The sequence below is a fragment of the Mastigoproctus giganteus genome, chromosome 7, assembly GCF_048544385.1.
Source record: "Mastigoproctus giganteus isolate SK-2022 chromosome 7, ASM4854438v1, whole genome shotgun sequence".
NCBI lineage: Eukaryota > Metazoa > Arthropoda > Arachnida > Uropygi > Thelyphonidae > Mastigoproctus > Mastigoproctus giganteus.
The window spans coordinates 52,583,109-52,595,232 of record NC_143581.1 but is presented as its reverse complement, the minus strand read 5'-3'; the positions used below and the strand labels follow the sequence as shown (position 1 = coordinate 52,595,232).

The following is a 12,124-nucleotide window of genomic DNA, read 5'->3' as shown; positions in this document are numbered from 1 at the left end:
TAAATATATGCAAAGTTTTATTTGAGCAATGATTTAAAGGAAATTAAAAACACTGCTACTATGTGATAAAGTTTTAAATGTTTATTGAAGTGAATTGGATCAATTTACACTTAATACTTTGGCAACATTTCCAGGCTCAACTGAACCCCATCATCAGACCTATAGGGGAAATTAAACGTGAATGAAATCGAATTAGCAATTGTAGGGGTATGACAGGGTTGCATTATGAAGTTATATTTGAATTTTAATACAGTATTAGCATTAAGTTAAGATAAATTACTTGACAAAATTACAAAGAATATTTTATTAGAAATTGTCCACAAGGAACATTGAGAAGATTTGAATTTAAATTTGGGAAGCAGAAGGAGCACATGGTGTTGTAGAGGTGCACAAAAAATTATAGTAGGTTAACTCTGAAGGGAGGGGGGGGGATATAAAACTCTCGAAGTAAAAATCTAAAGGAGGATTACCAAATAAGTATTTTGAATTTTTTCACAATTCTAGATTTGTCAGGATAGCGAAAACCTTTTTTTCCATAGTGAATGTGATGGAAAAGAGGAAATAATTTGTGTGGTTAGAAGAGGCAGAATGGATCGTAAATAATTTCAGTAGTGAGGAGGATATGGCAATAGGCTACCAATCGTTTAATAGTTTATGGTCAGGGAGTTAGGAATGGGAAAGATTTTTCACCTAAATGCATGTTAAATAGACTAATAATTTGAAAAATCACATATAATAAATACTTATTTTTTTAATAAAAGATTAGGCATTGATGTACTTAAAGCAGAATTTAAAAAAAAAAAAAAAAAAAAGTTTGGTAACCTCTCAGGTGCCATATTGACTGTTTTGGCTACAATTGGGTTATGACCACTGCTGGGTTTAGACTGTGATTATGCTTTTACTAGAGGCGCCTCCGTAGCCAGGTGGGAAGGAGCAGCAGTGCGTAGCACACGCTTCTTGATTAGACCGGGGTTCGAGCCCGTCACCACCTAATACGGAGGATGCGGAAAGGTCAGGGAATGACCACCGCATATTCACAGAGCAATATGGCCTTAGTTGCTAATGCTCCTAAAAAACAAATAACAAACAGACAAGCTTTTACTAGTTTATGTGATAGTAATCACTGGTTGAGTAGATAACAGTATGAAATCAGCATTGTTCTTTAAATTAGAAAGCAATGAAATTGTTGATTTGTTTCACACCAATCTATTTAATAATAAAAGTTTTTTATTTTAAAAAAAAATCATCTTGCTAGAAATAGCCTTTTTTTTTTTTAAATAACACAGCTGTGGTTTGTGAAGTTCTGTTCAGTACCTTCAAAAACTAGAGTTTGAAGGAAACTTGCACACAGTTCCTTTGTAGTTTAGCCATTCTCGAACATTCACTGGTTGTCTGTGTGTTTTTTTTTTTTTTTTTTTTTTAGTAATGAAAATATGTCCTAGAGTTGTAGTGATTTGAACTCCCTACAGTCGTTGTTTTGTTTCAAGGTCTGCATAATACCATCTATCCTTTTGAGGTTGATATTATTTTATACTCTTTGGAGTCAATTTGCTTTGCAATATTTGTATGCCATTTTGAAAAGAGGTCCAAATCTTGATTGGATTGCATTATGAAGTTGCCAAGTCTGTCTAAGCAGCGTATAGGTTTATCCAGGGATGTAACTTCATTAACACAAGTGATATCTTTGAATGTGGGTGTTGGATAAAAAAAAATATATATTTTTAATTCTGTTGCAAATTGCTGACACTTGAGAAAATGAATATTGAACATGAGAAATACTATTATAAATTGTAATTGGCATTTCTTTTGTTTTGTATGAAATTATTATAATAATAATAATAAATCTAGTGATATAATAACAGTGTCAGCTTAATGCAAAGTTCAACTTGGATAAGAAAGGTGAAAGTGGAACCATTGCATTTAGCCAAGTATAATGGCCAATCATTGCTGAAACTCAAAAGAGCTTTGTTTAAAAAGGGTTCTCTTAATATATGACTTTATTTTTCTCCTATTCAGTTTTTGGAAAATATGAAAGGAATGAGAAAGTGATGATTTTGATGGTTAGACCTATATTGATTTTAATATATATTCAATCTTTTAAACTTTTTTATAGCTGCAGGTCTCCTGGAGGTTTGATCATTAAAATTTAGAGAATGCTTTGTTTAAATATGTTTGTGGATAATTAAATATTTAATTCTTAATTGCTTCACCTATCTTTATAGGTAGCAACAAATACGGAGACAAGTAAAAATGTAGGCAATGCAATCCTCTATGAAACAGTACTGTCTATTATGGACATCAAATCTGAAAGCGGATTAAGGGTAATATATATTCATTCTTATCTATTGAGAATATATATATATATATATATATATATATATATATATGTTTAAATGAATATGATGTATTTGACATAATGTATAATATTTCAAGTGGATGTGTTGTATAAGAAAACATTTTATTAAAATATATGAGTGTATAAATTGTTTGCAATGTGTGGAATTCCAAGGCTTAATTTTCTAATGGGCATGTCAAAATAAAGTCACGTGAGCAGGTATCTATTCACTGCATTCAGCACCCAATATTTTTGTAAAAATAAAAATTCTAGAAATCGTTTGTCCCATGGGTCACTTTATAATTATATTTGTTATTCTGACATGGTGCTGATAATAAATGTCTTTAGTAATAGCAGTCTTATTATGCAAAGGAGGTGGGGGGAAATTCCCAGCTATTTTTGTAGTTAGTTATTTCCAGGTCAACCCCCTGGAAATAACTAACTACCTTCAAATTCATCAGCTTTTTCAGAAGTGAGTTGTCTGGGACATGAGTAGTGAGTTTTCCAGTGGAATGAGTTTATTCATTCTTTTACTTCCTTTTTTGACAATACTATCTTCTACATCTATTTGTGTATTACTTAATTCAACTTCAGCAACTTCTGGATCTGAATTACAGAAAAATTGATTTTTTTGTAAGCAAAATCAGACTGGCATGCATGATTAATTAAATTCCGTTTATTAGCTCTTGGTCAGGCATTTCAACAATACATTGAGGCAACAGCTACAAACAGGCCAGTGGTTGCAGGTTTGTCCACAGGCATTCTGGACAAAGTGACAAGCCAAACTTGGCTGTTTCGAGATGTACCATTTATATTGTACAGAAATATTAGTAAATTAATAAGAGGAGTATACCTCAATATAGTACGTGGAACACTTCCGTCCCCGTATCACATACTATGGGAGGTATTTAGACGATGTTCTAGTTATTACTGATAGTAGTACTATCCAAGACATTTTACATTTGTTTAATAATATTCATTCTAGACTCAAATTTACATTGGAAAGGGAAGATACGGATACTAAGTCATTAAACTTTCTAAATTTCACGCTTACCCAGGACTCGAACAAAATACAATTTAGCATCTATCGAAAACCCACAAACACCGGTATGCTTCTACATTATAATAGCTACCACCCATTCACCTACAAAAGATCGATTATCTTTAATCAATTTCTGAATGCCTATAAATATTCAACGACGGATTCTGCTTTGGACTCAGAAATACAAATATTAACTAGCAGATTCTTGAACAGGAGTTATCCTATTAACACAATAAATCGAATTAGGGTACAAGCTAAGGATAGGATAAAAAATACTACACCAATCAACAATAGTAATATCAAAAAATACTTTATTTCTGTCCCATATGTTGAACAGTGGCACAAACAGCTTAACAGATTCTTTAAAGATACCGAATTTAAAATTATAGCTAGGCCTATACGGAAGTTACACACTATACTGAACAATCGCTCGGTTCTTTCCGCGTTCACAACACAAATTAATGATCTAGTATACAACATTTCTTGCGGTGATTGCGACTCGTCTTATCAGGGTTCAACGTGGTTTTCTCTTAATATTCGTGTAAATCAACACGAAGCCTCAGTTCGTGCTTCTCGTTCAGCAGCGTCTGAATTAGCCTTTCATGCCATTAACGAAAAACATACTTTTTTATTTAACGAGGCCAAAATACTTAACGTTCAGCGTAATTATACGCGACTATTAATTGCAGAAACCGTTGAAATTAAATTACACGAGAATTCTGTTAATGTTCGGCGGCCATATTTGATCTCCGATGCGTGGTCCTTTACGCGCATGCGCGAAGACATATAATCACTATTTAAGTTGCAGGTTTAGCCTGATTCGGTAATTTTCATTCCTGTGATCACGACAGTCGGTCGAAAAGCAACGGAAGTGTTCCACGTACTATATTGAGGTATACTCCTCTTATTAATTTACTAATATTATTGTCAACGTAGAACATATTGAGTATTACAGCTCTGATTCATACTATCTAATTGTACAGAAATATACTGACAATGCTGAGCTTACCCTGGGACAACTAATGAGACAGGTATAGGGGCTTACAGTAGAATATAAAGAAACATACATTTAGAAAATTATATCACTAATAGGAAACTGATATATTATTGACACGAGTAGTAAAAAAAAAATAAGTACAAACAACTGACATGACTGGGTTAACACTAAATTCTCAAGATGTACACAACTAATGCAGAAAAATGCAGTTCGTGAGAACATGAAAAACCAGAGTTACCTGATATGTTGAAGGTGTGTGATCACAGGGACATCTAAACTGTAAAGTCAAGGTAAAAGGAGAGGAAAGATGTACCATTATGGTTATTTTTAGTTTGGTTGAGATTCCTTAGTATAAGATAGCCGTTTGTGATAGGAGAGTTTTGTTTTGAGCTGTTAAGACAGGATCTAGATTCAGTACGTTAATAAAGAAGAGAGTATTGAATGGAAAGTGCTTTTCAATTAAACTGAGTCATGTTAGTAGAGGGACCAGTGTTGGTTTAGATCTTGCAGCTTTCCTAGGAATCCTTCAAGCTATGAATTCCCACATCTTTGGGCAATCAGTGTCAGAGTTGTACAGTTTTGCAAAGAAAGAAAGGTTGTACCAGATTTAAAGTGAAAAATCAGAGTCAACCATGAAAGTCTGAAAAGAGATAGGTTCAAGATGTAGCTGGACTTGCAAAAAATCCATTTAAGAAACCAGAAGGCGCCTCCATAGCCAGGTGGGAAGGAGCAACAGTGCGTAGCACATGCTTCTTGATTAGACCGGGGTTTGAGCCCATCACCACCAAATATGGAGGATGCAGAAAGGTCAGGGAATGACCACTGCATATTACCCGAACAATATGGTCTTAGTTGCTAATGCTCCTAAAAACCAAACAATAACAAGAAACCAGTATTCGAGAGATCTTTTTAAAATTTGTGTTGGCCATGCCAGTCCAAACAGGGAAAGCATAAAGAATTTTGGCTTGATGAATTTGGAGAAGAATTAATTATAATATGAGCAGAGTGGATAAGGTGAAGGTTTTGTTTTGCCAGCCAAATGGCTCTTGTGTGTTTTTTTGGCCAGGTAGTTTTGATGAGTAGAGAAATTGAATATGATCTGATTTTAAAATCTATTTTTGTGCTGTTATCTGTTATGAACTGGTCTATAATAACTTAGAAACAAAGATAATAGATGGCAGCAATTAAACTGGTCAACACGTAAAATGTAACGAAAATGAAAATACTCAAACATGACTAATGTTATGCTGGTGAACACGAAAATCACATTAAAATTCGCCAATTGGCTCTTGTTTTTGGATTACAGTTGGGGGTCTCATATTAGCGGGTTACTCTACGTTATCAACTACAGCTCTCAGCAAAATGAATGACAACACCTCAGTTTCATTACCACCATGCTCTTATGTGATTGACAAATGTTGCCTTGTCTGCATCACATGATAAGTTGTTGTCGCCTCAAATGCATCTTCAACTCTGTTGCAGTAATCCTTGAATATGGTTAGATACCAGGTGATTTGTTCTCTCTGAGATTCCTACTCTTTGCGAAGTATTTGTGTAAGATTACTATGCCCCGTAATTGTGTGAATAGTTTGGATGACTTCTGTTACGTATGTGGAGAAGTCATGTTAACTTCAAGAAAGTGTCCCTTAACTTGAGCTATAAAAAGCTGACTTTTTATATACAGGATGAATTGTGGATAGTATATTTGGTTACGTCACTGCGTCCTGTGCTTCACAGTGAAATACTACCTATTCCTGAACCACCCAACCATTTTTCTGTACACTCTGATGACGATGAAGACACTGATGAATATCAACTTGATATACACAAAGAAGTACAACAGCCATCAAAGATAAGGGATCCACAATTTTGTCCAAACCTTTATCCTTCTGAATGAACCACATAAGATCACAGAAAGTGAGCTTAATGACCTCATTAGTAATCTCGAACTTCGAAGAATAAGGCAGAGCTTTTGGCCTCGAGACTACAACAATGGAACCTTCTAGATCGTTTTGTGAAAGTGCAACATTTTGTACTCGTAATAAAGACTTATAAATTCTATCAAATAGAAGGTGAACTCACTGTTTGTAAGGATGTTGATGGTCTAATGGCAGCAATGACATTAAGGCATGGTTCCGAAGAATGCCGACTATTTATAGATGCTTCTAACGTTAGCCTTAAGGCTGCATTATTACACAATGGAAATATGCTGCCTTCATTACCTCTTGTGTATGCTGTCCAAAATAAAGAAACACACACAAACATGGAGAACATCCTCTTAGGTGTAAACTATCAGAAGTATGAGTGGTAGATATGTAGTGATTTAAAGGTAATTAATATTTTATTAGAACAACAAAAGGGTTACACTAATTATCATTGCTTTCTCTGCTCCATTTAAAAATCTGAGACACTGTTAGGATGAAATGCTCGAACTGCTTTTTAATCCTTTGAATTGAGCCATATCCAAGAGGTTAAAGATACACACACAAATAAAATTGTTTAAATGAAAACAGTTATGATAAATGGAAGTTTACTCCACTGATTGACTGCTTCACTTAGTATTGGTAGAGGCATATGATGCAAGAAAGCAAGCTTATGCATCATCAGCCAAAAAAAAAAAAAAAAATTGATCCCATTTCACCCCTCCATTTGTTCCAAATACCAGTCCAGCCCAGCCTTAAATTTATTTAGGATATCAAATTTCACAACAAGGAATGGAAGTCTGTTCCACCAACCAGCTACCTGCTGGCTAAAGGCAAAGTTCCGCACGTCTATCCTACATTTGTCTTTCCTCAATTTGAATTTATGCCCTCTCAGGTGATTATTCTGAGCAAGAGGAAGAATCCCATCAGCATTGAGCATGCTCGAACCATTCAAGACTTTATACACCTCAATCAGATCACCTCGCAGGTGCCTAGTCTCCAGACGCTGTAATTTGCAAAACTTAAGCCTTTCTTCGTAAGAGCAACCCTTTGTTCCATTCACTAATCTTGTTGCCCTTCTCTGTACTCGTTCCAACAGTTCTACATCCTTCTTAAAATGAGGCCTCCAGACCTGTATACAGTACTCAAGGTGTGGCCTGACCGTTGCCTTATACAAGGGGATAATCACCTCCTTATCCCTGATAGAAAAATTCATATATATCATTGACAAGACACCATGAACTACTCTTGCAGACTGTCCACACTGCTCAGAAAACTTCATATCTGCCTGCACAATTACCCCCAGTTCCTTTTCGTTCTCTACCACTGTCAGTGTAGTACCGCAGAGTTGAAACGTTACTCTGGGGTTACCGCTTCCCATATGTAGTACTTTACATTTGTCAATTTTAAACTTCATTTGCCACCTCTCAGCCCATCTGCTCAACTTTTCTGGATCCTGTTGCAGCAGCGTACTGTCATTAGTATTGATATACCATCATCAATAACATTTATAAATACAGAAAACAACAATGGACCCAACACTGAACCCTGAGGGACTCCACTAATAACATTAGTCCACAATGAGCAGTGTCCATTGATTACCATTCTGTCTTCTTCCACTCAACCATCCCTTTATCCATAGCAACAATTTGCCTCCAGTGCCACACTGCTCCAATTTGTGCAGCAGTCTTTCATGTGCAACAGCATCAAAAGCATTTCTAAGATCCGAATATATGATATCAAAGTTATTCCCTGCATCCAGTTCCTTTGTGACCACATCATAGTATCTAATCAAATTGGTCAGGCAAGACTTTCCCTTAACAAAACCGTGTTGTGTCCGAGCTATAACTGAAGTCTTGTCTAGATGATAATTCAGTGCTTCTTTAACCAATGCCTCCATTAATTTTCCTGGAACAGAAGTTAAACTAACAGGTCTATAATTACTTGTCGCCCTTTGATCCTTCTTTGTGAATTGGGGTCACATCTCCAGTCCATGGGTACCTCCCCTGAGTCCAAAGAAGCTCATAATTATGGCTAAGGGTTTGCTTACTTCCTTTGCTGCCTCCTTTAATATAACTGGATAGATCCTATCCACCCCTGGTGCCTTTTTTTTATGTTTATCTTCAACAATTTCTCTTCCACTTTCCTCTCAGTTACAAAATCATCTAGCTCACTGCCAGATTTTATTGGCGCCTCCGTAGCCAGGTGGGCAGGGGTAGCAGTGCATTGCACACTCTTTTGATTAGACCAGGGTTCGAACCCTTGACCACCAAATACAGAGGATGCGGAAAGGTCAGGGAATGACCACCATATATCCCCAGAGCTATATGGCCTTAGTTGCTAATGCTCCTAAAAACCAAATAACAACAGCCAGATTTTCTCTCACCTCTGGCATTCTCCTCCCTGAATAACTCATGTGTGAATGTAGTTGCAAAATACTCATTTAGTTTGTTAGCCACCTGAGCATGATCATCAATAGTTGAACCTGGCGCATTATAGCCTCAGCTGCTGATGCGCCAATAAAACACAAACAAACAAACAATAGTTGAACCATCAATATCTAATGGACCAATCTGATTCATCCCTTTCCTTCTTGAGTTTACATAGGTTGTTTTTCTCTGTTTTTCTTTGCATCCTTTGCCAAAGATTTCTCATAATATGCCTTTGCCTGCCTAATCTCCTTTGTGACTAGGTTACAGACCAGCTTAAATCTATCATAGGCTTCCATGTCACCCATTAATTTATATGTATCCCATGCATTTTTCTTCTCTGCCCTATATCTCATTAGTTCATCTGACATCCATTTAGGCCTAAACCTTGAACAATATTTCTTAGTTGGCATGTAAAGCCTGGTAGCTTCCAAGATAAATTCTTTTAATGCTTCCCATTTTGAATTTACTGTCGGTAACATCACCAGTTTGTCCCAACGTATAGAATTTAAATACTGTCTCAGACCACCGTAGTCACCTTTATGAAAGTTGAGAAATCTTTTGCAAAGGATGCAAAGAAAAACAACCTATGTAAACTCAAGAAGGAAAGAGGTGAATCAGATTGGTCCATTGGTCCATTTATGGTTCAACTGTTGGCAGGGTTGTTAAGGACACTACTGATGCTATGCTGCTGCAACAGGATCTGGAAAGGTTAAGCAGATGGGCTGAGAGGTGGCAAATGAAGTTTAACAATGATAAATGTAAAGAACTACATATAGGAAACAGCAACCCCAGAGAAACTCTGTGGTACTACACTGACAATGGTAGAGAATGAAAAGGACCTGGGAGTAATTGTGCAGGCAGATATGAAGTTCTCTGAGCAGTGCAGACGGGCTGCAAGAGTAGCTCATGGTGTCTTATCAATGATATACAGGAATTTTTCTAGCAGGGATAAGGAGGTGATTATTCCCTTGTATAAGGCAATGGTCAGGCCACACCTTGGGTACTGTATAAAAGGTATGGAGGCCTCATTTCAAGAAGGATGTAGAGCTGCTGGAATGAGTACAGAGAAGGGCAACAAGATTAGTGAATGGAACAAAGGGTTGCTCTTACAAAGAAAGGCTTAAGTTTTGCAAATTACAGTGTCTGGAGACTAGGCACCGGCGAGGTGATCTGATAGAGGTGTATAAAGTCTTGAATGGTTTGAGTATGCTCAATGCTGATTTGATTCTGCCTCTTGCTCAGAATAATCACTGAGAGGGCATAAATTCAAATTGAGGAAAGACAGTTGTAGGATAGATGTGCAGAAATTTGCCTTTAGCCAGCTGGTAGTTGATTGGTGGAACAGACTTCCACACCTTGTTGTGGAAGTTGATAGCCTAAATAAATTTAAAGCTCAGCTGGACAGGTATTTCGAACGAACGGAGGGTTTAAGTGGAAGTTTTTTTTTGTTTTTTTGGCTGATGCTGCATAAGCTTGCTTTCTTGCATCATATTCCTCTACTAATGCTAATGCTAAAGCAAAAACCCTTCCCTTTACCCTGATGGTAGTTACCTCTTTGAGTAAATCCCACTTCAGCAGACTGTGATCACTGCCACCTTTATCTTTATCTGCAGATTCTTAATGCATGAAGAATCACTACTGATAATCAGATAAAGAGTATTACTCCCTCTAGTTGCCTCCTGAACATGCTGATGTAGAAAACAATCGTCCAATAAATCCACAAATTCCAGTCAATGTCTAGGAAATTAAAATCCCTCATTATAAGACTGATTTACTGGCCCTCTGTGGGCGCCTCAATAGCCAGGTGGGAAGGAGCAGCAGTGCGTAGCACACGCTCCTTGATTAAACCGGGGTTCGAGCCCGTCACCACCAAATACGGAGGATGCGGAAAGGTCAGGGAATGACCACCGCATGACCCGGAGCAATATGGCCTTAGTTGCTAATGCTTCTTAAAAAACCAAAACAAACAAAACAACTGGCCCTCTGTATTTCCCTGTACAGTTTCTTATTATACTTATCAGCGCCATTAGGCCTATAACACACTCCTACTCTCAATTTTGATCTCCCAATGCTTATGTCACACCAAACCGACTCGACACTGCACTGTCCAGCAATGTCAACTGGCTTCACTTCCTTAAATTTTGCATTTCTTAACTAATAGTATAACCCCTCCTCTCTTTCTATCCTTTCTGTACACATAGTACTCCCCTAATTCTAGTTCTGCATTCCTTATATTTGTGTGACACCACGTCTCTGGTATCCCAACAAAATCTGCCTTTGATGTAGCAATACCTCAAATTCATCAAATTTATTTACCAAACTCCTAGTATTGATGTATACACAAGTATGCATGCACCTGTTCCAATTCTTAGCTACCCTAACACAATCCATGTGTTATCTTGTACTGCAATGACTCGCAGAAATCTCTGAAATACCCTGCATCTTGTTTCCCAGGCTGCTGCTCATTCCAATAGAAGCAATGCAAGAATCACTTTCATCTCTGCCAGTGGCTACTGTTTATCTAATAGTCCTTGTATCCCCCCCCCCAAGCTAACAGTTTTCTGACCCACTTAACACTGCCTCGAAAGCATCAGCAAATATTCTTGCACCTTTTCTATTTAAGTGTATCCCATCCCTGTAGAAGCAGTCTCTCCTGTTAACAAGTACAGTCCAGGCTGAAAAAAATTCTACCCTTTGAGCCTTGCACAATCTTTCCAGGGCTGAATCGATTGACAAGGCTCTCATATACTCCCTCCTTTCATGTCTGGGAAGAGTTGCAGACTCTTTCAAATTCAACCCTAGAGGCAACTAGAGGGAGCAATACTCTTGATTTGATTATCAGCATTGATTCTTCATGCATTAAGAATCTGCAGATAAATGAACCACTAGGTGGCAGTGATCACAGTGTGCTGAAGTGGGATTTACTCAAAGAGGTAACTACCATTAGGGGTAAAGGGAAGGGTTATTGCTTCCGTAAAGGCGACTACGATGGACTGAGACAGTATTTAAATTCTATACAGTGGGACCAACTGATGATGTTACCAACAGCAAATTCAAAATGGGAAGCATTCAAAGAACTTATCTTGGAAGCTACTAGGCTTTACATACCAACTAAGAAATATTGTTCAAGGTTTAGGCCAAAATGGATGTCAGATGAACTAATGAGGCATATGGCAGAGAAGAAAAATGCATGGGATACTTACAAATTAACACATGACACAGAAGCCTATGATAGATACAAGTTGATATGCAACCAAGTTACAAAGGAGGTTAGGCAGGCGAAGGCAGATTACGAGAAATCCTTGGCAAGGGATGCAAAGAAAAACAGCAAAGAGTTCTTTACTTATGTAAACTCTAGAAGGAAAGGGATGAATCAGATTGGTCCTCTTGATATTG

At 37.2% G+C, this 12,124-nt stretch overlaps 1 protein-coding gene across 5 annotated transcripts in view; it reads left to right on the top strand.

Annotated features, from left to right (window-relative positions):
• Positions 1–12,124, top strand: part of LOC150082893 (AP-1 complex subunit gamma-1-like) — a 489,084-nt gene that overhangs the window by 188,425 nt on the left and 288,535 nt on the right. For all 5 annotated transcript variants that reach the window (XM_090377666.1, XM_090377665.1, XM_090377663.1 and 2 more), the window contains exon 9: positions 2,223–2,321. In XM_090377666.1, the coding sequence (XP_090233792.1) occupies positions 2,223–2,321 (99 nt within the window). The remainder of the gene's footprint in view (positions 1–2,222; positions 2,322–12,124) is intronic.